The sequence below is a fragment of the Rhagoletis zephyria genome, unplaced genomic scaffold, assembly GCF_001687245.7.
Source record: "Rhagoletis zephyria isolate East Lansing unplaced genomic scaffold, Rhagoletis_zephyria_1.1 Rzeph_scaffold_11221, whole genome shotgun sequence".
NCBI classification, from domain to species: domain Eukaryota; kingdom Metazoa; phylum Arthropoda; class Insecta; order Diptera; family Tephritidae; genus Rhagoletis; species Rhagoletis zephyria.
The window spans coordinates 1-13,298 of NW_016168298.1; the positions used below are offsets into that span (position 1 = coordinate 1).

Sequence of the window (13,298 nt, forward strand, 5' to 3'; positions counted from 1 at the left end):
CTACTTCATCTTCCTCTTGACAGCTGATACAAAAGGGATCAGTTGAAATGCCTTGTCTTACCGCTTGAATACCAATCACACAATGGTCCCGTCCGAAACGCCATCACTAGCCCTTGAGAGGTAACGTGCTATTCGGCACCTTTAAGGGGTAACGATGCGTCACTCGTGTCTTGCGCTACAAAATCACAATTGAAATAAATGAATTTACACGTATCACATTGTGATTGTTTTTAAATATTTTATTTTCTGTCTTTGTTTTAAAGTTTATTTTTTTTTATTTTTCCACATGAATTGCCATTATACAAGAAATCATTTTTGTACGCATATAAATATTTAAGGAAAAATCAACAAACCTTCGGCCGTATTAATAAGAATTCTTAGAAAGATTTTGATTAGGCAGCAATCGAACGAACGGTGGGGATTTAATGGCTTTGATTACTAAATAATTTGAGTTAAATTGTTGCACAGGCAGCAACTCTCTTCGGAAAAGTAAAACCTTATTGCACATCTACAGCCCAAGCACTTCAATTTTGCACCCCATTTTTAAAAATCGAACGAAAGGTGCAGATTTGATGACCTGCACAAAAAATCCCTTCGCGTATTATATATATAGATATAGGTTAGAGAATCAAATATTTACTTTCAAGGGAACTTTTAAGCGCCATGTTTGAAATAAATAGGTAAAATTTTTTTTTTATTATAAATAGAGGCAAAATTTCGAACCCGGTTCCATAAGAATGATAATTTGAACGAAGACTATACCAATACTTTTGGTTCGATGTCGTATCGGTAAGTCGAATAATCTTTTTGCTAAATAGACATTCAATGAATTTACAAATTTTTTTAATTTCCATGATATTAGAGTGTATAATTCGTTGTTACAAAATAATCTAGATATTTATATGTATAAGTTTCTTTTACTTAATATTTGTTTGCTTTAAATTTTTGTAGTCCAACGACTTGTCGTCGAATTAAGTTTACCCTTATACCTTTCCCCTTTTATTGTTGACCAACACTTGATGCGGTTAGTAGTTAATTACTACTAAAAGGATAATCATGTCACTGCCTAGAAGTGCGTTAATGCGTTTTCCTAATTTATTTTAGAAGTATTTGCACTTATATTTATTTACCCAGCCTCTTTCGAGTTTTTCTTTGCTTTCGCTAAAATTTCTTGCGGCAAAGTCAGTGTATGTACATATGTAATTGCGAATGAAAGTACCTATGTATGTATGCACATGTATAATACGGTTTTTGCATTTTTTTTCGCTCTAGAATCTAGATCCATCATCATAGAAAAATTGGTCGATATATATACATACATATATTATTATTTATCTGAATATAGTAAGTACTTACATGTAAATGAATAGCAATTAATTACTCAAGGTTCAATATTGATGATTATGATTATATTGAATTTTTTTGGTTAGTTCTTTCCTTTTGGTGTATTGTCTGTTTATGTACATATACTAAATACCACCTTTGCAGATGTTGAATAACATTTTTCGACAGGATTATTTTATTTAAAGAGAGGACATGACTTGCAAAAAATAATTCTTGTATCATTGCTTCGAATAAAGTGTTGCTTAGCTTTCTTTTTAGTGAGGTGTTGTATTTAAAATGCTACATAGGCATAGTCGTGTTCTCATTTCTGTGATCCTTTTTATGTAGTACATACATACGTACATACATCCCATTCGTCCTTCCATTATCTTTAATATCAATATTAACAGTTTTTTGCATAGGTTTATTATTTTCACATAGATTTCATTGCTTAAAAACACCAATTTTGTAAAAAAAAAAACATATACGATTATCGCATTCATATAATGAAAACATCGCCACTATTATCAGTTTATTGTCGTCCTTACAACATACGATATACTAAAACCTGTTTCAACTGAGCTCCACTGGCTATCGCTGGAGAAATACATAATATATGGCGCAGTTGCTAGAAATATTAAAACCGTTTATAAATTTAGATTTTTTTTTACTAGCGCAGCAACGTCGTTAGGTACTCACCAACTAGCACCTGACTTGTTGTTAGACCCAGTCCACAGTAGTAAGTCGGCTGGAAATCCATATTATCCCTGAACATCGCATTCGGTATCATCAGATAGTCGTTTTGCCGCCCCTCTGTGTATATAGTTGGGTGGCAAGATTCATCATAGTAAAGGCCATCTTGCTCCGCGGAAAGCGAAAATCTATTCACAGTATACCTAAAATAAACAAAAAAAACAAGCGAAATTATTTAGCCACCCAAAAAGTTGATTACTTGCGCATCCTTATAGACTTACTCAATCATTGTTGTGCCTGGCAATGGTTTTATGCAGATTGTATATTTCATATCTGGTAAATAGTAGTCGCTTCCGAAACTTTTAATTTGGCCCGCTGGATCACGGAAGTACTGCAAGCAACCGGGTGGTGCTAATAAATCCAAATCGCTATGCTTTGTGGAGAAAATCGTACGCAAATCCTGTAGATTTGTTTGGCCCATAAACGGCAGCAAAACGCCATTACCAACGCGTTTTTTCGCCGCTGGACACTCTAGCTGTGTGACCACCAAGTACCATGTGGATAGTGAATATTGTGTGGGCAAACTGAAGTCCAATAAGATTTGTGAAGCACCAGCTGCCACATTGAATGGCAAATACAAGTGTTGACCATTATTTTCTCCACACAGTGTGTAGCCGCCCACCGAAAAGGAGTCGGTGCAGGTCAGTGTGGCCGAGGCTGTGTCCGCGGTTGGGGTCCGCAACTCAAAGCGTTGAAATTCGATAAGCAGTTGACAGACATTACTGCTGTATGGTGTAATTGTGTATTGACATGACGTTGGCAGCTGGACGGGATTTTTGATTATGGTGCGCTTCAAATTCGAATTGCGGCCACACTGAATGTTTGCTGTAAGAGAAGGGAGAAAATGCTTTAAATTCGGAAAGTGGTATTGTGTGGTTTTTGGACTGAATGAAAAAAGTCTATAATTATGTTATCATCATTTAGAGAAGAGCACACATTCTAGACAGTTGAGTTTTCTTAAAAAATCTATGAAAATATTTACATAAATACTTATTTATATAAAGAAGCTACAAGATCATAAAAAACGACTTTGGCAACAAATGTGAGTACTAATCGGACACCGATACGAGCGATGAATTGTTCGCAGACGAAACCCAAATGGAACCAAAGCGAGTCGCTGGGGGATTTTCATATTACTGTAGTGTTTTTTCCAGCAGATCTATACAACCAACGTGCCGGCAAAGTTAGTAAGCATGGTGGAACTTGTTACTTCAAAGTACCCCTTCGTTGTAGATAATCAAGCTGTGATCAATGTCATTAAGTCGGTAATAACTAATTAGATTTGTGTTCAGTAATGTCGAAAATCCTGCAATACATACTTATATATCCTAAATACCCTAAATATTATGTTTATCTCGTACAGTCTGGGTGAACTAAAACAACGCAGTACGAGGGTACTACATGCAGAAAAAAGTCAGCTAAAAATATTTATAATTTATATCAACACATGATTTGATAACTATAACCAAATAATGTAACTATAACCTTTCACTGATCAGTTAAAATATCGACAAGTTACCAAAAATTTCTGCGGTTGAGAGGACTGGTAAGAATTACTGAACACTGAATGTTTGAAACAAGAGGAGTGCGTTGCCATCTCATGCGGTATAAAACCTATTGATGGTGCAGCCAAACAAGCGGTTAGTTCTGGTCCTACGACTGTAATCTCGTTTCTTAATATACTCTTGTGCTAAGGTATTCAATTGAGGGTAACTTTTTTATGTAAAAACTAACATTATTAACGTTACATTTAAATTCGTCAACAATAACACAAGCAGGATCGAAATATTCTTTAGTGCCGTCTGAGCACACAAACTTGTCCTGCTCAACGAATTCACTTGCCGCAAGACCATAGTCTGAGTTAGATTCTGTAGAAATTCTGGAGGGACCTGCTTCAAATTGCACAAAACATTGGGCCTAATGAATAAAATTTAAACAATTGCCTTTTCTTAAAATTTCTGAACTTTTACTCGATTTATTCAAATAAATAGTAAGTTAAATTTCTATACAGAAGAATCAAAAGGCGTTTACTTACTTCTAAGTCAGGGAATCTAGATTTCAGTCTGAAAAAAAATTTTAAAGCCCCAAACAACGGGATTTTGGGCCCGCTGGGGTTGTCCCATAAAAAGCTTTCATTTTTCGGTATTTTCGGGGAAAATTAAAAAAAAATCTATACGTTCAATCATTGTTACAAAATTTTCACTTTTTTTTAGTAAAAATTTCGTATTCAGTAGCACAAAGCGCTCACCCTCTTCAAAAGAGGTTGAACTGAAAAAAAAAAATCGATTTTTTTTTGCATAAATCAATTCGTAGCATTTATCTCCAGTTAATAGTCTAAGATCAGACAAAGGCTTGGATGAAATCTATTTTGTATGAAATTTAACGTGTTTCACGAGTGGGTTGGCTGAAAAAATCCTGGCCAGGATATTTTTAATTATATATTCAAAAATTGTAATACTTTCATTGGTTTAATGAACAAATTATATACCAATCGAAAGTATTAAGCCTATAGAATGTGAAAACGTTGGGTTGTCTATTTTTTTTCTGGCCTACCAATCGGGTTGGCAGGTATGAACAGGTAGGTTATACTAGTAATTTTCACTCATCTGTTTAACACATTCTATAGGCTTTATGGTTTCGATTGTTATAAATTTAATTTGTTCATTAACAATTGAGTGCAAAATTAAAGAAAAATTAATTTTCGAATATTTATATTTATTTTATAAGACATTAAATAAATAAATAAATATCCTGACCAGGATTTTTTAGCCAGCCCACTCGCAAAGAGTATTTCCTAACACGTTAAATTTCATACAAAATAGATTTCATTCATTTAAAAGAAGGTGAAGGTCGTGCCCTTGTCGGATCTCCAACTATAATGTAAATATTGTTTCAATCTTTAATTTTTTACAACAACAACGGAAATTAATTAAACTTCATCATACATTTTGGTCTCTGGACATCAATAAGTCTTTTATCCGGAATATCCAAATTTCATTAAATTTCAGAGAATAGGCGTGAATTGGCATACCAAAAAATTATGCTCCACATACAAAAGTGGTGAAAATTTCAATTTATAAAACTGAGAATTTTACGAGTGTCCCGCAGAATCCCGCGTGTCCTGTACAAATATTCCTTATAATTCTTTAAACTTGTTTGAAAGAAACGTAATCTTAAAACTTTTGTTGTTTTCATTAACGTTTCAAAAATGTAATTTATTGTATAACTAAATTTTTTTTTAAAGATGAACAAATGCCATATTTTTCATTTCTTACAATGAACAAAAATGTGCTGCGCATTGCGAATTTTGGACACACTATTTTACACTGACTTCTTTGTTGCAAAAAGTTTATAATTTGGCGCCTATTTATCTTTTTGGGGCAACTAGCGAACAACACAATGGTAGTCATATCAAATGTAACACCTAACACAATTATGCACTTTCATCTTACTCACTCTCACAACACACGCCATAACTGGTGCAGAATCCTTTCGGTGTGCCGCCTTGACGCATGCAATTGAACCGCGTTAGACATGTACCCGAAGTGCCCTCGTTTGTGGTGCAGGCATCGATCAACGGATTGCGGCGCGACTGTCGGTAAATGCTTGGTGGTTCTTGCGCCTCCTCATACGGCGTATTCGAATAAACATAACTGACGTTAGGGTTGTGGTAGAGGATATTCTCATTCCACACGGCATTAAATACGCCAGGACTAGCTACTAACACTAATAAAGCAGAACACAAAAGCACTGATCTGATGGACGAGGAATTCATATTTTTTTCAAGATTATCTTAATGATTTCCGCTATACTAATACCAGTTGTGTGTTAAGTTTGTACTTTTGCACTTCTTATATTTTCTTTATATATTTTTTAAATTTTCACTTATTTCTGTATTCAGATTCGCTTCCTTTACTAATGACGCGTTGTGTTACTCAAAAATATACACAAATATCTATTCCCAATCAACCGTCCGAAGCTCACTGCATATGTAGGATACCACACTCAGAACGCACGCGCACGTACCGCGAACTGTGCCGTTACTTATCCGAAACACTCATTTTATAGATCGATGTGTAGCGGTGAAAGACAAACCGTTCAACACTGCGCATTAGAAGCCATTCTTTGATGCTGACGACAGCTCGTTTCACCGATCATGTGGTCGTTGATACACGACCAGACTGCCGAGCGATCGGCTCGATCTTGTCTAGTTACTTTGAAAAAATTGCTAAGAAAGTACATACTCGTCTGTAGACGTTATTTCACTCGGTTGCGTGCACTTTACACACACACACACACACACACACATACTCGTACTTACACTTGTTTGCACAAACAACACGCTCAGTCTGTAAATATTTACCAGCGCTTTAAGTGCTCGAAAGTAAAATGCAAACTTGTCAAAGAATCCGAATATCTTAAACTTAAATCAAATGTTCTGGTACACATGGATTTAGGTATGCACAATTTCTGCTTTATTTGCACAATTTTTCCGAAACGCTTCGCAGATGCTATTGGAGCAATAAATTTGTGATGATTTCAACTAACCATATCTTCCACATCCCATAAGCGGTTCAATGAGCTTTCTTCCTAAGCTATTTCACACCCATAGACTTGCTTGATTTGTGCTACTAATTGGCTTCGCTTTGTTTTGTTTTGGCTCACAAACTCTGTTAGTGGGAATTTTTGAATTAGAAAATGTTTACACTTTAAAATGTTAATCAAATATTAGTTTTACTTAAAGAGAATTGTGTAGAGTTTGCCGTTTCAGCACTCAATTCTGGTGGCGAAAAAGATCAAGATCATAACGAATTGCTAACAACAATTCTTAAAAGAATAACGAATATTTTTTTTAGCTTGGCTGCGATTGGTATTTAGTTTGAAAAAAAAATTCGCACGATAAAAACGTTGCACAGTGATATTTCATACCCATTTTGTGCTCAGAATTTAAAAAAATGAATATGTTGACATGAATTCAGGTTTTCATGGGTTGTTTAGGTCGCTAAATTCGAATCTGAAGTCAAAATAACAAAAACATAATAATTATATAACACAATAATTTATGTTAAAAATAATAGTAAGAATGGCCTATTATGATGTTATTTAAGAGCTATTGGGGTCGCTAAATTCGAATATTTACGAAATCAAGGTAACGAAGAACAAAATAGCCCATCCAATTTGGCACCTGAAATTAATTTAAAAAATATGCATTAAATGCACGTAGTATTGAGTTATATTAGCTTTTTTAAGTTTTTTTTTTTATTATAATTAAATCTTACACGAAATTGGAAGAAAAAAATTCATAAAAAAAATCATGTTCAGAAAAAAATTCAATATTATATAGTACAAAATCGCGTCTTAAATAAAAGGTCAGACATGTTCGGATACACCATGTATTATTATAGTTTAAAATATAATTATCTTGAAATAAACAAAAATGTATTATTGGCGAAACTTGGAGTAAATGACTTATGACTTTTTCTTTAAACTGTTGTTATTAAAAAACTCACTTGAATATTTTATTATATACTAATGAGTTGAACATCTTAAATAATTTTAATTTCAACCTTATTTAGAACTCACATGCAGAAGAAAAACCCCATTTTACAAAACTTTATACTTTAGCATTATATTTTTAATTTGCAGAGAGCTTCCTCAACTTACACTTTACCACTGATCATAGAAACAGGTGCCAAAGGTCGGGACCTGTCTTGGATATACTTCGATGGCTGAAACATCAATTTAGCCAACCGAAGGAATTAAAACCCCAAAATTTGGGCAGAAAATATCACTGTTCGTTGGCCTAATTCTTTCAACAATTTACTTCTTCCAACTTTAGAAACCATCCTCTCTATTCTAATGGAGTCACAAAACTTACCTCATCACTGTTGTGATTTCTAGTGCGTCGCAAAATGTGCCACAAAAATTCGATTTTATGCTAGAAATATACACAAAAAATTAAAAATTTGTGTTGTAGTGACTAGAGCGCGGATTTTTATGCAAAATACGGGGTCTAGAAATATGTAGTACCACACAGCTATAAGCAAAGTGTATGAATTTGTATACAATTTGTTTGTAGTTAAGTTAAGTTAAGTTTTTAAGCTTCGTTTTCTACAGAAAAATCCGCAGTCTAGTCGTGGCTATATATATACATATGTATATGTATTAGGTTTGTGACTTTGTTAGATAACGGCTGCATAAATGAAAATACTCTCGATTACTTTCTACCTGAAATTTCTCAAACTTATAAAAATAAGTATGTTTTAGAAATTTTATCCAGCACGTACATATTTCCAGCGCACTGGTGTTGAAGAGATTGCCCTTCAGTCAATTATAATATACATAGCATATGCACTAGATTATAAAAAATAATGCAAATATACGACGCATTTAACAGTGTGCCGGCTGAAGCACTATGCACTAAGCTCCTTGACATAAGCCAATGTACTTGTACAAGTATAGCCGCTATCTATCTGTGGATAAAAAAAAAACCTAAAGATAAATCAGAGCAGAGGAACATATCCTGGAATATTCCGGTAAAACAGCAAGGTATTCTCCGAAACAGTGGACAGCTTGCTCAACACATACCACCGACCACCTCAATTTAAAATTTTCGAAAAATCAAGATCATTAGCCACGGTTCTAAAATAGTTAACATAAAACTGTGTACTAGGATTTAAAAATGACTGCCTCCCAGTAATTTCACCTAAATATATAACTTTAAAATATGAGCACCCGGACCCCGTACATCACCACGCCAAAGTTAACCCTTCTGCTGTAAAAACTAAATTGTGGCTCGTTTTTGAAAATGCATATTTAGTACTCTATTCTTACTCTTGAAATCATTTATTGGCAAAAGGGTCGAATGGCCCTTAATTGAGTATACAATTTTGTGGGCTTCATAAAATGGATAAATCATTTTAAATTCGCTTGGAGTACTGTTACGGATTTTATAATTTAGCTTAAAGCTTTGATGCGATATTCAATGCTGAAACCAGTTTCTATGAGACTCCATTGTTCATCGCTGGAGAAATACAACACAAAGGGTCCAGAGCCTGAAAAATAGAGAAAAAATGTTTTTTATTTAGAATTATAAGAAGAATCAAAATCTGACCCAATAAAACTTGTCCGGCCGCCAGCCCTTGACCACAAAAGTAGGTTGGTTGACGTGCTGTATTATCCGCAAAGTTTGAATTAGGTAACATAAGATAATCGCTTTGACGTCCTTCCGTGGCAATGGGCGGACGACAGGCATCGTTGTAGTATTCGTTAGGCAACTCGAACGACAGCGAAAACTTTTTCACAGTATACCTTAAGCGAACAAAAACAATTAATAATCAGTGACCAAACTTTCATATTTTCTTCTTCGAACTTACTCAATATCTTTGGCACCCGTAGCGGCCTTAATACAAATCGTATACTTCAGATTGGACATGTAGTAAGTATTTATGCCATCGCGGAAATTGAAGCTGCTAATGACTCCTTCTGGCTTAGTGTAGTATTGATCACAGCCAGCGGGTGCCAGCAACTCTAAATCATTGATAAATCGCGAAAACAGGTTACGCCAGTCCAGCAGATTATTCACCACGCCGCCGATGAGTGGCGGTAACCCGTCAGCTAGGTGACTATGCGAAGGTGGGCACTCCAGTTGCTCCACAATCAAATGCCAAGCGGTTTGTGTCGAACGCGATAGAATATTAAAATCTAGTACTGTGGCATCCGCAGTGAATGGCAAGTAAATGTGTTGACCGGTATTGTCGCCACATAAGGTAAAACGGCCAGCTGTGAAAGAGTCTTTGCATGTCAAGGTGTTCGTAATGGAGTCCGCTGTCGGTTGTGGCAACTCAAAACGTTGAAATTGTACGAGTAATTGGCAAACATTGTTGCTATAACGTCGAAACGTGTATTGGCATGAGGAAGTTGAGAGTGATTGGCTGGGACTTCGAATGACAGTGCGCTTGAAACGAGAGGTTTGGCCACACTGCAAGCTTGCTGCAAAATTAAAAGAAGAACAAACTAGGATGTTGTCGAGGTAGACAAATTTACAAGTAAATAAATTGCATATGAATCATACCATGTTTTTCTTTAGCTAAGCGAATTTCTTTAGGCTTTCTCGTTTCAGAGAAAAAACTCTGAAAATCTTTACTCGACACGATTCCTACTATGACGAGTCTATGGTGACAGCCAAGCTGTACTCAAAGCATTGGCCAGCACTCTAAATACCTCCAAACTAGTGTCATTCTCCAATAAATTATAAAATTTTTCCTCTCGGTGCCAGGTCGGTCAGGAGTACCTGGGAATCATCTGACCATTTGGCCAGAGAGCGCTCGGAAAAGTTATAACATGGCCATCTTTCGGTCATCAAAGCCGCCATGAGAATCTGATGAATATTTCGCTCAGTAATGACGGAGAGGCTTCGAATGGGGGATGCAGGGTCAAATTCATAAGGTTTTACTAGGTTCTTGCCTTCATTGAGCAGATAAGACTGCAGGCAAATAATGGAGGCGGTTGACTGGCCACTACTCGTTTCATAAACAACCGACTGAGACTGGGGTAAATGACTACAACATTTGTCCTTCTTGCCTTGAAGAGGTTGGCTGCTGGCACCGATGTGTTGAGAGACAAACACCTGAGCTCTTTAACACCTAGCAATCTGCTCTATGTATTCGTAAATCATGTGGATTTAGAAGTGATTAAAAGGGTTCAGGAAAGCAGTGCAATGGACGGCATATCGACTGGGTGGTGTTCTGCATGCGTTGATTTGTGTTGGTCCCGACAAAAAAAAAAACATAAACGTAGATTCGAGATTTAAGCATTGACTCAGATCATTGGAATGTAACAACCGAAATTCCAAATCACTTCTGTATATCTATTTATATTATCTGCTTACAACTGGTGAACGTGTTATTGGCACGTGTTTTTAGGAAGAAGGACAGATAATGCGGAGCTTGCTAAAATTATGATCGATACAATTAAAATAAAAAACAAATAAGAGCTAATGTTATATGTACGTACAGTACAAAAAAAAAAAAAACCAGTTTTCAGAATTCGTTACGTAATTGATGCGGTTTTAAAGCTCACTTTAAAAATGTAGGAACAAAGAAATACTTTGTTCTACATAGGTACTTTCGCTTTCTTTCATTTGCACTACATTTACTTACATATCTGCGTCAGCGACAACTCCAATGACGCAAAAACCGAAAGCAAAAAAACTACAAACTTAAAGTCGAACAACATTACACAAGTAGCGAACGGAATTAACTGAGAAAAACTAGTGTGCTTTGTTGACTATTTATTATTTCATAAGAAAACACAATGTTCCATGCTCTAAAAAACAAATTGATACCGTACAATTTTGAGTACCAAATTTTGGGAATTTATCACTCCTAATTTGATAGCAAATCGAAACATTTTTTTTTTTTACCAGCGCCGATGAAAACCAGCATATAAAGTGATAACTCAGATACCTCTTATACTATCTTATCTATGCATTTTTTGTTAAACATCTTTTGCATTCGAAAGAATTCTCAATGTTTTTCGAAATAAATGTAAGCAAACAACTACACTGCCGATAACGGTCTAACACAACATTATATTTAAACATCATTTTCTGATTGCGGTCGGTGGACGTAGGACAATAAAAAGTGACTCACACTTTGCTGGAGAATAGTAACAAATCATTTTTCAAGCTATTAGCAACTAAACATATAAATACAACGCGCAAATGATAACTTATTTAACTCCAGATCCCATCAATCAACGCACGCGCTTCTCCAACAATCCAAAATGCAGCCAAACGCACCCATCGATAGCCTACTTTTCACCTCCTTGCTGCTCATAATTTGCGGCACACCTGTCGCATACGCCGCCGCAGCCAAGCCCAATTGCGGCGCCAGCACCGCAGCCAAGCACATCCAACTGGTGCAACCGGCGAACCCACCGCGCGAATGCATCTACCACATCAACGCCTACAGCAGCAACGTTTGCCAGCTACGCATCGATTTTTCATTGACACTAGCCCAGCCCAGCGTGCCCGATGCGCTAAATGGCCTGTGGTATGTGCAGTGTGTGCGAGACTACTTCGCGGTAAATGGGCTGCGATTCTGTGGCTCGGAGGTAGCGCAACACATTTATGTGCCCTTCAATCGCACCGCCGGCGTGAAGAACATCGATCTGGGTATTGTTTTAGCGGCACGCGTGGGCAGCAATGGAAAATTACCCACGCCGCGTTGGAATATGGTGGTGAAGCAGCTGGAGTGTACAGCGGGTGCAGCGCAACGGAGCGCCGTGGATTTTGCGCAGGACAACGATGATACGACGACGGAAGCGGATAATGAGAGGATTATGCGAGCCATAGAGCCACGCGCCAGCTTCAGTGATGATTTCCTCATAGCGCCACCGGGCTGTTTGCAATATTATCCTCAGTCAGCGGGCACCATCACCTCGTTCAATTATAACGGTGGCGTGGGCGTTTATCCAGGAAACTTAAACTATGCAATCTGCTTCCGGCGTCAGCACTCTACTAAACTACTTGAGTAGACCTCAAAAGAAATGTATTCACTACTTTTTGGGCTAATAACAGTAAACCTACTTTCAGGATCAAGGTGCGCTACTTTCGTTTGGGTGCCGAATACAACCACCAGAAGTTCCAGGAACTGGACAATTATTGCCGACCGCAGTTACATAGCGAGGGTTTAAGTGAAGACTATCTGCTGATACCGCAGGCTACCATTGTGGACAGCAACATACGTGCCACATATTTTTGCGGCAGCAGCATACAGGGCGACACAATCACAAGTAAAATTGTATTTGTTCATCCAGCGTATTTCTTCTAAATATTAGTACTTTGATTCATTTTTATTGTAGGCAACAACCCCGGGCCTTTGGTGGTGATTTTCAACAGCGATGGTAATCATAAAGCCGGACGTGAAGTGGGTTTCGCTTTAAGCTATAGGGTGTTGTAGTTGTATAGGGTAGAAAATGAGTACCAACTAAGTTCAATAAAGCGCCTGAAGCTTTTATTGGACGTTTTCTTTTGTTTATGAGTTTTATTGTGGAATGAAAGCTTTATGAAATGAAGTGCGGAAATCTGATGAGCTTTCGTTGTCAAACAAAAGCTGCCTTAGCCCTGCGTTAGGATTTATGCTAGAAGGATTGTTATGGCGTGAACAAAATACATACATCATATGTACATACATATGTACATACATATGTACATTAGG

General features: G+C 36.7%; 3 protein-coding genes across 3 annotated transcripts; 1 reads left to right on the top strand and 2 right to left on the bottom strand.

Annotated features, from left to right (window-relative positions):
* Nucleotides 1-1,850: 1,850 nt before the first annotated feature.
* Nucleotides 1,851-8,922, bottom strand: LOC108376930 (uncharacterized). The gene is made up of 7 exons (XM_017633191.1): nucleotides 8,911-8,922; nucleotides 8,491-8,549; nucleotides 7,955-8,014; nucleotides 5,533-5,831; nucleotides 2,298-2,901; nucleotides 2,023-2,219; nucleotides 1,851-1,951 (listed from the first exon to the last, which is right to left on the bottom strand). Exons 1-7 carry the CDS (start codon nucleotides 8,920-8,922, stop codon nucleotides 1,851-1,853), a joined length of 1,332 nt encoding a protein of 443 aa, XP_017488680.1.
* A 111-nt stretch (nucleotides 8,923-9,033) lies between these two features.
* On the bottom strand, nucleotides 9,034-11,757 carry LOC108376931 (uncharacterized). The gene is made up of 4 exons (XM_017633192.1): nucleotides 11,730-11,757; nucleotides 9,453-10,068; nucleotides 9,191-9,387; nucleotides 9,034-9,131 (listed from the first exon to the last, which is right to left on the bottom strand). Exons 1-4 carry the CDS (start codon nucleotides 11,755-11,757, stop codon nucleotides 9,034-9,036), a joined length of 939 nt encoding a protein of 312 aa, XP_017488681.1.
* A 105-nt stretch (nucleotides 11,758-11,862) lies between these two features.
* LOC108376932 (uncharacterized) lies at nucleotides 11,863-13,040 on the top strand. Its single transcript, XM_017633193.1, has 3 exons — nucleotides 11,863-12,611; nucleotides 12,674-12,873; nucleotides 12,943-13,040. The coding sequence occupies exons 1-3, from the start codon at nucleotides 11,863-11,865 to the stop codon at nucleotides 13,038-13,040; spliced, it is 1,047 nt and encodes a 348-aa protein (XP_017488682.1).
* The last annotated feature ends 258 nt before the right edge of the window (nucleotides 13,041-13,298 follow it).

What these genes read in the sequence shown, in the direction of transcription:
- LOC108376931 (XM_017633192.1), bottom strand. Translation starts at nt 11,757, where the DNA reads ATGATTTGTTACTATTCTCCAGCAAAGT. An exon ending in TTACTATTCTCCAGCAAAGT is followed by an intron (nt 10,069 to 11,729) that starts GTGAGTCACTTT and finishes TTAATTTTGCAG; the next exon opens with CAAGCTTGCAGTGTGGCCAA. An exon ending in GGCCGGACAAGTTTTATTGG is followed by an intron (nt 9,132 to 9,190) that starts GTCAGATTTTGA and finishes TCTATTTTTCAG; the next exon opens with GCTCTGGACCCTTTGTGTTG.
- LOC108376930 (XM_017633191.1), bottom strand. An exon ending in GAAATCACAACAGTGATGAG is followed by an intron (nt 5,832 to 7,954) that starts GTAAGTTTTGTG and finishes CTCGTCCATCAG; the next exon opens with ATCAGTGCTTTTGTGTTCTG. An exon ending in AACAAGTCAGGTGCTAGTTG is followed by an intron (nt 1,952 to 2,022) that starts GTGAGTACCTAA and finishes TAATATTTCTAG; the next exon opens with CAACTGCGCCATATATTATG.
- LOC108376932 (XM_017633193.1), top strand. Translation starts at nt 11,863, where the DNA reads ATGCAGCCAAACGCACCCATCGATAGCCTACTTTTCACCTCCTTGCTG. An exon ending in CACTCTACTAAACTACTTGA is followed by an intron (nt 12,612 to 12,673) that starts GTAGACCTCAAA and finishes ACCTACTTTCAG; the next exon opens with GATCAAGGTGCGCTACTTTC. An exon ending in ACAGGGCGACACAATCACAA is followed by an intron (nt 12,874 to 12,942) that starts GTAAAATTGTAT and finishes TTTTTATTGTAG; the next exon opens with GCAACAACCCCGGGCCTTTG.